A 17,277-nucleotide genomic window follows, 5' to 3' on the forward strand; every position below is an offset into this window, starting at 1 on the left:
ATTGTTAACTCCCGGCAAAAGTAGTCAAAAAACGTGGGTGCGCAAGCAAAATACAACCGGGTGTTTCATGGTTTAAGAAGAACGTTCCATGGTAGGAAAATATGTTATTTGGACACTAGAAACGTAAATAATAATAATAATAATGATAATGAGATAGTGGCCGTCAGGCAGTGGCGCTATAGCTATATTATTTTCCATAGCGAAGTAAAAGTGTTATCTGGGTAAAATGACAAAACAAATAAAAAGTCCATAGCAATTATCAGCAAACACTTCCAAAAAAAAAAAAAAAATCAATACACTGTAAAGAGTTAGATAGGGGCTCTATGTCTAATGGATGTATACTCGGACCTCTTACAACTGTATAATTAAATTATAATTTCCCTTTCCTGAAGAACATTTTCCTTTCCCTGAAAAGTACTCATTATGTAGAATTCATAATTTCCTGTTTAAGCAGCATCATTCCCAGACACAAACATATACAGGTTCTCCTTTTTCAGCAGATCTGTTAAGTTATGATTAGAGTTACTAAAGGTATTTATTTTTATGCATCAAAGTTGATTTAAAAAGGTCCATGAGAAACAGCAGTCTAGAATGCCTGAATGTATTGTGGCAGACTGTACAAAAACTATTGTCATAAAAAAAAACTAATTTTGCATTTTGTGTTTATTGGCAAAGAAGCGAGCAAAGTATAGTATAATCTATGATCTGAAAGAGAGGTGGCATTCCAGTGTTATCGGATCAGACATGTGGATCTGATTTGGCTTCAGTGATGAGACCGGCGCATACATTCGGTAGCACAATCAGATATGTGGGCTGAGTTAGTCTGGTATGTGAAGTAATAAACTTACCATGCCCTGCTGCAAAGGAAAGATTCAATGGCAACGCTTTTGAAGACTGATGTTAATTTTCTAGCTCGGAGTGACTTATATTGTTTACCTTGTACATGTTTTGAATAATACTTTGATTAATGTTTAAGAACAAATACTGAAGCTCTGGACGTTTTCAAATCGTGATCTGATTCTCATCAGACCTGTGTCTGCAGGGGTCCAAAGAGGAGTATGAAGAATGCTGAGTGCTGCATCTGTTTCTACAGGTTATCAGTGATATAAATTTAACCACCAAAACGTAATGAAAACGTGGCAGCAAGGTGGCTATGTTTTCTGTACAGTCATGTCCGTACACGTTTCTCTACACCCCTCTAATAAAGCGTCAGGGTTTTCATGGTTGCTGTTACAAAATACATGCACGTGTATGCAGAAAGAAGTCAATAAGCAGCTAGGGGTGACTTAAAGGTCAATCAGAGTTAAACAGCAAATGAAACAGAAAAACTTACAAATGTGTTAGAGCTGCACACAGATCTCTCAATGTCCTACTTTCACTTGCCTTTTATTTCTGATATCAGGGTGCAGGTCAGAAGTGACAACAACAAGTCATCTTCATGTACAGCAGGTTATAATGATGCCTTGGGGTGGTGTGGTCCTAGAACTGGTCCAACAACTTCCAATTGAAATATGACAAATTTATAATGATGGTTTTGCATACACAGGTCCAAGCATGAATACACTGGGTCTGAGGCAAAAGATTCTTTTTTTTTTTTTTGAGGTATGCCACACAATGTTTACACAACAGTGGTACAGTCTGCTGTCGTGTGTCAGTGCAAAAGGTGGAGTGGATAACATTCAAGTTTGCTGTGGCTGATCTCTGTGGTTCTGTATAAATTTAAAAAAAAAAAAACAATGCAAACCACTAAAAACCCTGTTTTCACAGAGAATGGAGAACATTCATTCCCTTTGTGCTCTCAACACTCTTCCGACCTGTAAGGACAGAGGTATGTTTTTCACCTTAGAATTCCCAAAGAATAAAATGTATATTTAAATTATGTTTTAAATATTGTCCTTCACTGAGGTTCTTCTTCTAGGTGGTTATTAGCGAGAAACGCATTTTGAGAGGGACACCAGCATTTTTCTCACACTGATGTCATGTATTAAATGCCTTAATTATATGATTTAGGCGGTGAATGGCTTCTGTTTTTTGTTTCACATCCTAGCAGGGAGGTCTTTTTAAATGACTTCACCCACTAAATTGTAAAAGGGGGATTCCAGACAAGACTATGTTGAGTTTTAAGATTTATTGTTGTACTTCCTCTTTTCTAAAAGCATTTGTAATTATCCTTATCATCAGTGAAAGTTGTTTTTTTTTTTTTTTGCCCGCATACCTTTATCCAATACAACTTTACGGATCTTTCTCACGTGTAAAATGTAAAATAGTTAATGCAAAGAAGTGTTATTGGTAGCGGAATGAATTTTGAATTTAATACTGATTTTTTTTTTCCATAGAGCATGCATTTGCCAGTTATTTATTCAGGCACAAAGTATAAGAAAAAACAGACAAGAGGGCCTTTGATTGGACATCCTCAGTGGCCGAATTTGGACGTTCTTGTGGTTCTTGAAAAGCTGGCGCACTCTGCATGTGAGATTACACAGTGGCCTGCCAAGGCCCATGCGAGTTTAACCGCTATCCTGCAGCTTTTATAACTGGCAGCCTGTGCAATGCATTATTGTTTGCCGTCTCCTTCTGTTTCTCTGTCTCTCTCTCTCTCTTTTGCCGTCTCTCTGTAACTCTCTCTCTCACTCATTGTTTTCGTTGTTTTGGAACAGTTGCTCTTACGGGCCCCTTTTTCAATGTTCTGCCAGACAAAACCACAAGAGCCAAGGGAGCACGTTCTGTGAAAACGTGTCTCGTTCGCTCCGTGTCTACCCAGTCTGTGAAAAAACACTGCTTCCACTGTTTGTACCTGTTTCGTGCATCTCCAGAAACAATTTTCTATAGGTCCTGACCTTTGATGGAAGGGATTGAGTGGCCGTGCAAATATTCTGACATTACAACAGTTAATGTTATCAGTGTCAGCTGTGGTACACCCATATTTTCTCACGCATTTAAGTAACACAGCTATCATGTTCAGAAACATGCCTTCCACAGACCACTGAGATTCAACCATTTCTGTGGCTGTTATCTGTGTCATGCAAGATACCATCCATTTTCTCCTGAACAACTTCCAGGACTCATCTGAGCATTAATAATCAAGCATCTTTGTTTATTGTTTGAATAAATTTGTTCAAGCCTCCCAAAACTCTCACCTTCAACAAAATGGCCCTGAGACAATTAAATTCTAGCCTTTTCAGATTACTTTGAAATATATACTGTTTGAGCTACAGCTATGAAATGTGTTAATATTTTACAGACCTAGAGGCAATTGTGTGTGATCAAATATGGCAGCCAAAGATTACATGGTGTGGAATTCTTTATAGCACATGGTCCCTTTAAAACTGCTTGCAGCTTCTAGTTCTTCTCATGCCTTTGCAACATACAATAATTGTATTTTTATTCCTGCTTAATTTTTTGCGTTTATTATTTTCAGCATGTTTATATTTTAGTGGCGTTTTTTGTTTGCTTTTTTATCTTTAGTGGGATTTTTTTATCTGCTTTTTATACATCTGTATAATCATACTGTATGTAATACCCTGATTGTAACATGCTGTGGTTTTTACATCTATCCATTACGTTCTGTTGGAAAATGCCTCATGCACTCAGGATGAAAAGCACTAAACAAATACTTATCATTATTATTAGTAGTAGTAGTAGTAGCAGTAGTTGCTGTTGTTGTTGCTGTAGTAGTATAGATTTGCTGTAAAGTTTAAGAGGCACCAAAGCCACGGGCAAATGAGTCACGAGACAATCTGAAGTGGAGTGAAGGGTATGTTTTGGAGGACTGGGTCTATTTTTTTTTTTTCTTTCTGTCTTGCTTGATTGCCTGGGTGCCATTTCCTTTAGGCTGACCCTTGCATTGCTGTGTCTGTGAAATGACTTTAATGATTTTTTTTTTTATATTACTTACTAATTCTATGATTTCAATTTGTAAAGCATCCCTATTCTTTGCTTCACTTGAATAAAAAGTCCACTCCAGTTCTCCAGCAACTTCAGCTTTTAGGTTTAGAAGTTTTTAGCCATCTGCTCTTTCAGTTTTTTTTTTCATTTCCACCCCTTTTGGAAGTCTAAAATGGTAACCTCTCTCCCACTTGGACCAAGCACCAGAAAAACAGATATTTTATATTTTAGAAACTAATTTCAGCTGGCAAGACCATATGCAAGCATGTGGTTATTTATGGCTTTTGAACATGGACACTTTCCACAAACAGGATCCATTTCCATCTTCTTCAGCCCGCCCCTCCATTGACTCCAGCCAGGGATTCACTGAAGAGATTCCCAGGAGCACCAAGACTAACAGCATTTCGTTTTATCTATAAAATTCTTGCTCGTTTTGCACCACTCCACTTGGAGTCTACACATGTGCCAGTTAATCATAAAAACATGTTGGGATCAATACACTTTGGCCATTGTTCCCCAATATCAGAGTTGTAAAATTTCTTCAACTTTGAAGCCTGTTCATGTTTAAGCATGCTTATAAATTATAAAACCAATGGTGAATTATTCTGTTTTTATGGTTGTGTTCCATAAAAGCTTGAGAACTGAGGTCTATAATATGATTATGAGTGCCACATGTATACATGTGGCACAAACCTCACACAGAGACAGTCATCTTCATAATATGTGCACACACACACACACACACACACACAGATATTCAGATATACTACTGATTAAACAAGGACTGAAAAATGGATGTATGTCTAGCTGTACAAAATGATGTAAACAAAGTTTGTTTCCACCTTTAAAAGTCTTTAATTCAATGTCCAGTATTACGCACCATTATAAATTACTTTCCACAATTCTTATTCAAAGTGAATTGTGAAACCCTTTACAATCTCTCTCAAGTGTCCCTAAGATTATTCTTTATGTAGATTCTCATAATAACACACAGAGAAACTGCAAACAAAGGTAGTTCCCATTAAAAAAATAATTTCCTCACAAATTCCTTACAGTGTAGAAATCAGAGTGCTGTTAAGCTGAATTATCTCTGCAATTCTTTCAAAGGACTATGTTCTACCATTGAAAAAATATTTCATCACAGGGCCTAAAAGTTTCAATACTTCATCATAGTATGAGGAAAAGTTAAAGAAATAATTACAGCGCCATCTGCTGCTTAGTTCATTTGTGTTCACTTTGTATTCAATAACAGTATGGGATGAGTTATGTATTGATCTAGTTTAGTGTTGTTCTGGAAAGTGTAGAATCTACGAGATTAGTTTTTGACATAGTAATGCAAACTAGAGCTTTCCATCACACCAGTCTTTTCAAGTGTTTTTGGGTCTGTTCCTATTTCTAACACTGAGATATTGTATATTTCAACAAGAGTCCAGTTCACCATTTCCAGCCTCAGAACATAATCACCTTAATCTTACTGTGACTGAATAATAACTAAAAATATAATATTATTGCTACATTGATACAATTTGCATGTTAATTTGTCCATCTCTTTCTGTTCATCCTTTTCAAAGTGTTACATTTGAAACTCTTCAATGCCACATATGTCCAAATGGGTTCAGGTTCACACCCCTGGTGTAGTGCCAACAAATCTCAGAGACAACAATGTTCTATGTATATCTATGCTAAACAAATCCTTTGGTTAACCCCCAAACCTGACCTTCTCAGTGGGTGTCTTCAGAATTTGGCACTTTCGGTATCTTGTCGTTCTCTTGCAGATTTAATGGGGTCATGATGGTGTTTAGGCTTGTGTTATGTCACGCATCTGTGCCAACTGGTTTCCTTTTACATTACGCTTAATCCCAACCTATTTAAACACGTAGATACATAATACATGTGCTGTCACCTGCACTACTTTCTCAAGCGATTAAAATCCCCGTCATTTAGAGGACTCCTTCAGAGACATGTTGTAACATGCCCCAGCACTTTCACATTCAAAACAACACAGACGTGCAGTAATGCAGGACTATAAACAACTGTATAGCCTGCCTGTTTACCGATGGTTAAAACAAGAACGCTTTCATAAGATTAATATAGTATATGCTTTTATGATCTAGTTAATGGTAACACTCCTAGCTTGACTTGTTAGCCACTTTGTTATAAGCTGCTGAATGTGTACAAATGTGGAAATTTAGCTTTTAGGTTAAAGTAAAGTGGATTCATTAAATTAACTACAAACAATTTGAATGTGAATCTAGTTTATATCGTCATAGTTATTAACTTTGACATTGTGTTGTCTCTGTTACAGTACCTCATCCTTGGGGTCACATTCCAGTAATGAGGAACAACTGACCCATATAAAATACAAACAACAAGACCACAAAACTCTTGACCCACATTTTAAACATATTAGTTAAAAAGTTCCAAACAATTCAACTGAACTCTTTGGCCAGAGGACTCTCTGTTGGCCATTTAATAAGATGTGAAACATGAAGTTCAGTTACTCGGGAAAATGCAAGACCTAAAACCCCTCAAGCCTAATTTTTGAAGAATACAGCGCAACACACCTGAGCTGAATGAAATCAACAGACATCACAAAAATAATATAACTAAATCAAAACGTTTTTTTTTTTTTATTATTTTTTCATTGGAATGACGACCGTGCAAAGAAATGTGGGTGTGTAAGTGACTAAGGCATGTGACAATGCTTTCATTTTCTCAGCTCTGACCTTCTGTTTTAAGTATGATAAATGGAAGCCCATTTATGAAAACACCTGTCATTGGGTTTTAAGGTGTTTTGAATGCTTATGCAGAAAGCAGTATTCCTATATGACAATAAACTCACTAAGTTATGTGTTACAAAGTGACTTCTCTATACCAACCTACAACCTGGCCTAATTGTTCAACAAAACTACCTGTATCATGTTTCCGTGCTTGAAAATACTCCTAATGTGAACACCATAATTCTGTTGGTGGTGGTAAACTGATTCCTTGTTTTAATTTTTAACCACAATATCGAAAGTTAAGATCTAGAAACATATTTTGTGGTCAATAACAACATTTTTGTAAAATGCTGGACTTAATCAGGTGAGCCAAAAGTTAAACTGATAGACTAACTAACAATAATTCCTAGGCACTGTGGACTATTAATGGATTGGATGTATATAATATTCAAAATTACAGTATGTAACCCAGTCCTTTCTAGAATTCTTGTTATGAAACTTGACCGAACTGCGAAAAACACTCCACCCAATCCAAACAAACGTCCAAATTACCCAATCTGAATGGGCCGTCTGAGGAGTCTTGCCTGTTTATTCTGGACTGTTCTTTTTTGCGGTTTGTTCTTTTTCAGAAAAATATCAATCACCCAACCGTTTGACAATGTTAATCAATGTGTAACTTCATCCTATATAATACATCTAAAAATGAAACAATGTAATGAAAGGCGATGAAAGTGGTCCACGTTTAAAAAGTGGGACTATTTTACTCGCGGAAGGTTCTTGTGACATGATGTCATGACACGTCACCAGTGTTCGTTTACATAAATAGAAACTGAGCATAGCGATGCGTAGAATTCACCGACAAGGAGCACGAAGAGGAAGCGAAGCACAAAGACAAGACAAGTCGATTAACGAAAATCTTTAGAAGCGGTAAGTCATTTTATTTTATTTTCTCATCTTATCTCATACTGAAATACGGCTTGTTCCTTTGCTGTTTAGCCGCCGTTAGATTTGTGATCTGTGGCTGTTGATGGGAGCGCGTGACTGTAGATAGCTAGCACAGATAGCTAACGTTCAGTATTATTTATTATTTCATAATTACCCAGCTAGTTAGCTTGCAGCCCCTTTTCCACAGACGTAAGGTTACAGGTTATATTATATGAGGCAAATATCATTTAAGAGATTAAAGTTTAGTCGTTGCTAACGTGGGCTAACGCAGCGTAGGATTGAAACAATACAGTGTCAAGAGGAAAATAAACCGTTGGCTATTCGAAGAACTAATGGTACCGCCACCCAACATTAGATAGCCCCGCTATCTAACTGTTGGCAAAATAAAATCTTGGAGAATACGACGTTGGTTTTAGGGACCATTGAGATTACCTTCAGTTGCCTGTAATTTACAGTAATCGTTGCGTATACTGCGGGCGATTCGTTTAACGCTGAGTCATTGCTGGTCTGAAGAAAACCTGTAACGCATTGACGCAAGATGGCGTTGGCTCTAGTCCTAAAAAATCCTTCACAAAGCCGCAGTGGGTACAGTGAGGTGTAGCTTTAAGGAGAGATCTTGAAGTCAAGACGTGAAAGCTTCTTGTTACTGTTGTGAGTGTGAACGTAACGTATAATTTATCGTGTTTTTTTTTGCCATGGGTTACTACCCCCGCATTTCTTTACATATTGACATGTGCGTCATAGAATTTAGACAGCAGCTTACATCTAGAAGTTTTTTGCCTATTTTTGGTTTTTAATATTCCATCCTGTAGAAAATGTCAGTGTAATGTAAATGCTAGTTTGGAATGAGTATGTAATCCGATGTTGCTGTTATTGATATTGTGAATGAAGCAGAAACGCATCGTGAAGGTGACTTGTCCGGAATTTTTGTAGAGTTTCACATTTTGTAGTGGGGGCTTTTTGTATTGCTTTCTAGAATGAGCAAAATTCCATCTCATTTGGCTTACTTTTGAAATTGACCTGCTTTAACAGCCTGTTTTTATTATGTGTTTAACCGGAAACAGTTGGACAACAGCTTTTCACTGAACATTTAGGTCACAATGGTTTTGTTTTCCTATGTAAAGCCTCGATCTACTGATAACACAAGTTAAGCCGGCAACCCAGGTGTATGGCAGCAAAAGACTGGTATTATTTAAACATGCATTATTATAGATGATCTGAGCTTAATGATATGAATTGATTGTCCTGTACTGCAGTTGTCTGTAGAGAATGTGTATGTTTACACGCGTATATTTGTAAATGCCTGAGACATCCATCAAGAAAGTATTGGAGTGACGTCATCCTATGATACAATCTGTTTAGCGTCAACATGATGATATTTGAAACTCATTCTGTGATGACATGTCGTGCTTAACACAGTGGGCATGCCATTATTGCCATACTGTATTGAGTCATTTATATTATGGTATTGCTACAGTAATCGTGCCCAGTAGTTTAGTATCATTCTGACCACCTCTTGGAATTCATTCTGATCAGTATTCTAATCTTATGGTTACATTCTAAAATTAAACAGTAACTACTGTTGACACTTAGCCCCATAATGTAATGGTGCACAGTGTGGCTTTGTTACATGACCTTTGTGCATATGCCTATATGTAGATACTGCATGTAGCAATATTATCAATTTATAAGGCAAAATGGGTATTCTTAGTAGGCTACAATCATAAGCCCCTGATTTATTATGTGCCGCTAAAATAGTTTTCAGTTTTGAGGTAGAGCAATGGAAACTCCAAACAGAGCGTTTCTTAACATGAATTGCTTTTCTCCATTTCCACAGATTGCAAGATGCAGATTTTCGTGAAGACCCTGACCGGTAAGACCATCACCCTGGAGGTGGAGCCCAGCGACACCATTGAGAACGTCAAGGCCAAGATCCAGGACAAAGAAGGCATTCCCCCTGACCAGCAGAGGCTGATCTTTGCTGGCAAACAGCTGGAAGATGGCCGCACCCTGTCCGACTACAACATCCAGAAGGAGTCCACCCTTCACCTGGTGTTGCGCCTCAGGGGTGGCATGCAGATTTTCGTGAAGACTCTGACCGGTAAGACCATCACCCTGGAGGTGGAGCCCAGCGACACCATTGAGAACGTCAAGGCCAAGATCCAGGACAAAGAAGGCATTCCCCCTGACCAGCAGAGGCTGATCTTTGCTGGCAAACAGCTGGAAGATGGCCGCACCCTGTCCGACTACAACATCCAGAAGGAGTCCACCCTTCACCTGGTGTTGCGCCTCAGGGGTGGCATGCAGATTTTCGTGAAGACTCTGACCGGTAAGACCATCACCCTGGAGGTGGAGCCCAGCGACACCATTGAGAACGTCAAGGCCAAGATCCAGGACAAAGAAGGCATTCCCCCTGACCAGCAGAGGCTGATCTTTGCTGGCAAACAGCTGGAAGATGGCCGCACCCTGTCCGACTACAACATCCAGAAGGAGTCCACCCTTCACCTGGTGTTGCGCCTCAGGGGTGGCATGCAGATTTTCGTGAAGACTCTGACCGGTAAGACCATCACCCTGGAGGTGGAGCCCAGCGACACCATTGAGAACGTCAAGGCCAAGATCCAGGACAAAGAAGGCATTCCCCCTGACCAGCAGAGGCTGATCTTTGCTGGCAAACAGCTGGAAGATGGCCGCACCCTGTCCGACTACAACATCCAGAAGGAGTCCACCCTTCACCTGGTGTTGCGCCTCAGGGGCGGCATGCAGATTTTCGTGAAGACTCTGACCGGTAAGACCATCACCCTGGAGGTGGAGCCCAGCGACACCATTGAGAACGTCAAGGCCAAGATCCAGGACAAAGAAGGCATTCCCCCTGACCAGCAGAGGCTGATCTTTGCTGGCAAACAGCTGGAAGATGGCCGCACCCTGTCCGACTACAACATCCAGAAGGAGTCCACCCTTCATCTGGTGTTGCGCCTCAGGGGTGGCATGCAGATTTTCGTGAAGACCCTGACTGGCAAGACCATCACCCTGGAGGTGGAGCCCAGCGACACCATTGAGAACGTCAAGGCCAAGATCCAGGACAAAGAAGGCATTCCCCCTGACCAGCAGAGGCTGATCTTTGCTGGCAAACAGCTGGAAGATGGCCGCACCCTGTCCGACTACAACATCCAGAAAGAGTCCACCCTTCACCTGGTGTTGCGCCTCAGGGGCGGCATGCAGATTTTCGTGAAGACTCTGACCGGTAAAACCATCACCCTGGAGGTGGAGCCCAGCGACACCATTGAGAACGTCAAGGCCAAGATCCAGGACAAAGAAGGCATTCCCCCTGACCAGCAGAGGCTGATCTTTGCTGGCAAACAGCTGGAAGATGGCCGCACCCTGTCTGACTACAACATCCAGAAGGAGTCCACCCTTCACCTGGTGTTGCGCCTCAGAGGAGGAGTGTAACCAATTAGACCCTTATTGAGCAGTTGCATATGTTGCATGGTTTTGGGTTCTTGTTTTTTTTTTTTTTTTAACTTAAGTTTATGTATTGAGAATATACATTTAATATTTAAAACTAAGTGTTATTGTGTTCAAAGGGTCACAATCAAGCAAATTGTTAATAAAGTTCATTTATTAAAATACAGATGTGTATCTGTTTTTTATAAAGTTTTCCCTTTCTATTACATTTTAACAGCTTACAAAGACAATATTGTTACATAATAATGCAGTGGTCTTGTTACAAATAATGATAATAGGTTTCATGATCAAGAGATAATTGACTGAGCAGCTGATCTCTGATGGGTCCCTCTGGTTTTTACGGCTTCCTTCCTAATATTGGTGTTCTCACCATTTGAAGCATCTTCCAAGCACATCACTGTGAAGGCAATTTTATTAAAACGCACACAATCACAGAAGTTTCAAGAATATTCATGAACAATCCAAAGGGTGAAGTGTATTTTTTTTTTTTGCCTACCTGCCTCCATTACAGCTTCTCTGAAGAGGGGGCTTGGTATGTATGTGTTGCACCTGTGTCCACATGTTGCCCATATATGACTAGAACAGAGAGGATGTAGTTTTACAAATTTTATTACAGTTTGCAGGACATTACATTTTCTACACAGAATAGTCCAATTAAAGACTACTAAATATAGGCTCATCATTGGGAAAAGCCCAGTGTTTCCTAGTATGGTGAACTACACCAGATCTTTTGACCAAAGGGGGTGACTTCTTATACATGCTTAGCTCTGCCAGATCAGCTTGTTTGATTGGAAAGTACTGTTTAAAATGTGTTTGGGGGGAGTGGCCCGCATCTTGAACCCAGTAAATCATACAAAACATTCTTACTTGCACCAGCTGTCTGCATCAGCCGCCGAAGAAGGTCTGCAGCAACGTCCTCTATAGTTTGGCGAACTGAAACGAAGTCCATCTGCTGAGGCTCATTGGCTTCAGAAAATGGCAAAAGGGGTGATGCCACTGTGTTATTGCAAAAGTGCGTACCAGACTGCTGAAGTAAAACATGTAGGTTTCAATAACGCCACACATCACGTCCTACCTGCTGGTGAAGTTCTGTCCTGTGTAGCAGGTAGGGGGTTATTGTCCGCAAAAACTGTCTGGGATTCAGTTGATGGAGGTGGTGTACCAAAGCTTAGGGAGAAAAATTACTGACATCATTACCCAGGTTAAATCCTGGCATTTAACAGTATTAGCTACAACTTAAATCTAAGTACTCATTTTCGTTGCAGCCAATAGTATTGAACGACAAAACAATGAATCATACCTTCCTTCTGTGTCAGTGTCAGCAATGAGCTGCAACAACAAAATTTCAAATTTAGTCTTTTTGGAATTAAGTATTTCCTTACTTAGAGTTGTCTCTTCACTTGGTCTTGCTGGGAAAACAAAGTAGCTTGGTAACGGTAATTGGGGTTATTTGTGCGGTTTACCAGTTTATGCTCTTGGATCTTTCTGATTTCTGCCTGAAGGTGGTCAATTTGCTCCTCAGCTGCCTTCTGAAGTTCATAGTGACGCTGTCGTTCCTGGAACATGAGCAATGTCAAAAGGCAAAATTACGAGTTGCACTAGGCATGAATTTCCAACAGCTCGCATTTCAAACGGTACAATTTATTGTCACCTTGGGTGCTAGAATGAATAATCTCTGTGGTTACAGAGGCTTATGTGTTTTCCCGTTGGAGATGGATACCTGAGCCAATTGCTCCTCCAGGTGAAACCTCTGCTCTCTGCTGAGTAGTTTTGTCTCCTCCAGTTCTCTCTGCAGTCTTGCCTTCTCTCTCCTTCAAACACATTTTTATGACAAGCAATCATGGAAAACAATAAGCAAACATAATGGGAGGATTTTATGTAAACACTAAGTGCATCTGATTCCATCTCATTGTTTAAGTTGAGAAAATTAATTAAAGGAGACATACTGCAGGTGATGCACTGTAAAGTAACCTATTAAGAGCACTGTTGTAGCTAATAATGTAACAGCCAGAAAATAAAGTAGTAACTCATCATAATAACTCTTCATCAATGTAATTTAATAACATACAAGCACTTTAAGAGGTTGCTGGTGTTTCACCATTTTTCCTATTTTATAACTAGAGAAAACACAATCTCTGTCTTCCGAAATTTTCTTATGAAACAGAATTCCAAATTCTTATCATTTAAAAAGACAAGTTAACATTTAAAGTGGGAGTACTTTTAGGGAAGTTATCATTTCATCAGAATTATTATATTATCTAATAAAAATGTGTTACTTGCTGGATAACTACACTTCTTACTTTCAGTTTTTGCAATGTTATTTGGATTTATTACATTATTGGTGAAAAGTTATGTTGTGATGAGTTATGACATAATCCAGTGTTGGAGTGTTATGCTATCATGTTTAACAGGGATTGTTTATTAACTTCATTTCTTCCTCTTCCATGAGCTTTTGGCGCTGTGCTTCTTGTATCTTTCTCTCAGTGTCAGCAGCCCTTTGGGCTTCCCGAACTTCCCTGGAGAGACATTATGCAGAATAACAATCCAGAAATTTTCTCATATTCAAGATTAGCAAAGAAAATCCAGTCTCAGCACCAGGGTGCACTTACAACTTTTGCCAGTAGGGGACAGCAAAGCATGTTATTGATGATGGCAATCTATAATGAGGCTTACACCCAGTGTTGCTTGAAGTGATGGATACTGAGATTTGTGTATTGCCTTGCATGTCGCCTGTCTTGAGGCTTTGTTCTCATTGGCAACTTTATGGTTGACAGATGAGTCCATGGAGGGAAGAAAGCTATCAAAAATAAAGATATTAATGGAAGCGTACACTATTTTTAAAGTGGTCATGTAATGTTCAGAATGCAGATGACACAGACAACTCATTAGGTTCTTTTAAGAGCTTTTATGTATTTATGAAACACTTTATATTTAAAAAGAACTTTATAAACAGTGAACTTTAGTGCAATGACGCTCTCAAAAATGAATGCTCAACAAAAAGTATTAGTGAATAAATTATGAAATATATTCAATATAGCAAATAGTTATGGCTGCTAAGTGCATTTAAAATCCACTAATAAAGACTTTTCAGATATATTAAATGATGTCTTCTCTAATTTAGATCATTATAAGTCATGTATTTGTTCAGATGACTTCTTAGCAAAACAGTTTGTAAAACTGAGCAAAACTAACCAGACACATTTAAAACAGAGAGAAACTGACCTTGAGTTGGATCCAGGACAGGAAGACTCTCTGCCTTGTCTTGGGTTAATCTACCGAAAAGATCTTCATAGAAATATTTGCTGATGACGCTTTGTAGCTGGGGCACTGATAAGGTAGGCCCATGACATCCTGCCACCTTGGTTAGATCAGAGCTCTGCCAACAATAATATTAAGGATCAGCTTACCTTTCAGTTAGCTAGCTATATATCTGTGTGTGCGTGCATGTGTGTGTGTGTGTGTTTGTGTGTATGTGCAGTATTTGATATGTCATGTCTTCTGGAAGTCAGTAAGTATATGAAAATTAGCCCTATGGAAGTGGATAGGTGGACACTGTGTGCACAGCAATATGCAGTCTTTACTTGGGCGATTTATGTATGCTTGGTGGGTCCAATCCCATTCTTCTTTTTTTCCCTCATTGAAAATCAATGGTCACCTTTTCATTTTCCCTCACTGGTCAAAAGGACAGCGTTTCTGAACACATTAAAATGTTCCCTTGCTCCATTGTTAGTTTGTACCCTCCTTATCGCTTCCCAGTTTTCATTACTCTTTGAATTTGGGCTGTATCCAAACGATGGCGATATACTTGAGTGCTTCTGAAAACATAGCTAAATCTGTCATTTGTTTGCTGCAAACACACACATAGGCAATGCGACACAACTCACCGTGTCACAGCGATGAAAGTGAGCTCTTAGGAGCAGGAGGAAGGCAAGGCAGAAAGCAGGCAGGCAGTTGTACAAGGGGTTATCCAGTCCGATGATGTACTGATCCCAAACATACAGCAAGGCAGGCATGTTCAGATACCCTAGAAAGGAGTAGTGTATGCATTTTTGGTGAAAATACACATTGTGCAACATTTCCCACTGAATAAGTCCAGGCTGCTGTCAAGATACTAAATTAGCAAAGCGGAAAGTGAAAAGGGAGCTTTTAGTGAACATGCAGAGATTTTCCCTCCCTGTCTTCATTTGTGTTCTTCCCTGCGTATGCAAGTAAGCTGGCATAGTACACACCAACATACACCCATGCGTGCAGTAAGTCAGAAAAAGTCTGTTATTATGGATGAAAAGTGTCTTTCTTTCTCACACTTGCTACAAAAGCATGACTTTACATGACTATTCTTTTTAATTAATAAATAATAATAAAATTGTTCATTTTATGTTTCTTTTTTCTTTTTTTTTTCAAAACATTTCCAGACAGCAGTTGACACTTGTTTTGTGGTTTTAACCACCAAGTCTAGCATTGCTAAAACGGAAACTGTCTAGTTGGTAATTTCCTCTAGAGGCACCAAAAAAATCCCCTACAGGTTGATATTTGATTTTCAAGGCAGCGCATCTTTTAGTATTATTTTGGATTAATTATGAAAACAATGAAAAAATCCATCTTGTGGCTATTTTGGCATTGTGTTTTGAAACCCAAAAGCAGAGCTTTTCTGTTTGGGCTGTGCGCTTTTATCCCCTTACCAACAAAAAAGACTTCAACAACCGGCTCCAGGATCTCCTTCACACCTCTGAGCAAGGACTCTTGGAGCTGACTACCTGTACAGCGCATAAGAGATACAGTACTTGGCTGTTACATCAACAACAAAGAGGTCTTGAAACCTAGTTTGATTCTCAGCTAATGCTCTGCAGCTGTGCCCTTGAGTAATGTGCCTGAATTACTTCAGTAAAATATCCAGCAATAAAAACAGGGCCCCTTAAATGTGCTCTGGATAAGCACATCCTCCAGGCAGATAAATGTAATCATCAAATGATGATTTTTGACCTTCCTGGTCCGGTGTAACAAGCTTAGTTTAGCAAGCTGTTGAACACAGGGTTTGCCTGTGATCAGCATAATAATAGCTGAACTACACTTACATGCTACTTGTTTGAAAATGCAGATGACATCTGTTTGTTGCTCAATTAAATAAGGGATGTCAGAAATGAGTGTCCCTGGCATTGCTCTTGGTTTGACCTACATGCCACCAACTACGGGAAAAAGTACGCACACGCGTTTTAAGCGTGACCAAAGACCCCAAAATGACATGGTTCCTACTTCATTGGAAAATGTGAGTCGCAGTACAATCAATTATACATCGTTGTACAACCCCCTGGTGAGTGCAGCCGCTGGATCACTCGTGTCAGTTCTTTGTCTTTTTGGTCGAGTATGAAGGCAACTTCTGCAAAGACGTCACTTTCAGTTCCAGTGGGCGTCTGTGAGAGAAGACAATAGTGCATATGCATACCGGTGGCGGTCACATGATGGCCTAGTGCACTGTCTATACCAAGTTTGCCTCTCAGTGCAAAATACTTTTGTACGGCTGAATCTGTCACAAATCTAAATGGAAAACGTAATTAAGAAATATCAGCTATGATGTGATATTTGTCATTCATGTTAAAGATGGGGAAAAAAAAAAACTGTCAATAAATATTAATTTGCATGAGAGAGTGTTTCATCAAGCACATTAACACAAACATCTTAACAGGAGGCTATGTAGATACAAAAGGTTATTAAGGTAGCAAATTACTGTCAAGTGGTTTTAAATGGACCCACACACACTCGGCTACATTTCGTGTAGCATTAAGTAACATACTATAAAGGTCTCTATGCCAAACCAGTACATGTGAGCCAGGGCCTACTGACATCTATCACACCCATGACAGACCCACCCCAGACATGTCTAAGTTCCTTACCACAGACCATGAGGTCTTGAAGGAGAGGTATTGCTCCACCAGCTGAGTGGACACTGAGTCCACAGAGGTGCTGGGAGTTGACCTGGCTACTGCCACCTGGACCAGTGGCACCAGCAGCAAGCAGTCTGGTTCGGGAAGTGTGGTCTTAAGGCGCTGAATTCGGTGGTAGTAGGAGAGGACCTTTTTCAGCAGTTTAACAGCCACTGTACAAATAAACAAATCGATAGATGTGAATGTACATTGTGTTTGTGCGCGTGTGTGGTTGTGTATGTGTGTGTGTGTGTGTGTGTGTGTGTGTGTGTGTGTGTGTGCGTGTGCATGCCTGTGTGACAGAGATGTGGTGGTAGGCACCAACAACACAGCTACAGGGAGTATTG

At 39.6% G+C, this 17,277-nt stretch overlaps 1 protein-coding gene and 1 long non-coding RNA gene across 2 annotated transcripts; one reads left to right on the plus strand and one right to left on the minus strand.

Moving 5' to 3' along the window:
- The first annotated feature begins 7,443 nt into the window (after positions 1–7,443).
- On the plus strand, positions 7,444–11,178 carry LOC118783871 (polyubiquitin-C). Its single transcript, XM_036537833.1, has 2 exons — positions 7,444–7,532; positions 9,388–11,178. Exon 2 carries the CDS (start codon positions 9,396–9,398, stop codon positions 10,995–10,997), a length of 1,602 nt encoding a protein of 533 aa, XP_036393726.1. The 5' UTR covers positions 7,444–7,532; positions 9,388–9,395; the 3' UTR covers positions 10,998–11,178.
- Positions 11,179–11,257: 79 nt separating this feature from the next.
- Positions 11,258–12,169, minus strand: LOC118783872. Its single transcript, XR_005005200.1, has 4 exons — positions 12,088–12,169; positions 11,880–11,978; positions 11,509–11,588; positions 11,258–11,409 (listed from the first exon to the last, which is right to left on the minus strand). It is a non-coding gene; the product is annotated as an uncharacterized LOC118783872 (long non-coding RNA).
- Positions 12,170–17,277: the final 5,108 nt, after the last annotated feature.

This window comes from Megalops cyprinoides, chromosome 9, assembly GCF_013368585.1.
Source record: "Megalops cyprinoides isolate fMegCyp1 chromosome 9, fMegCyp1.pri, whole genome shotgun sequence".
Classification (NCBI taxonomy): Eukaryota; Metazoa; Chordata; class Actinopteri; order Elopiformes; family Megalopidae; genus Megalops; species Megalops cyprinoides.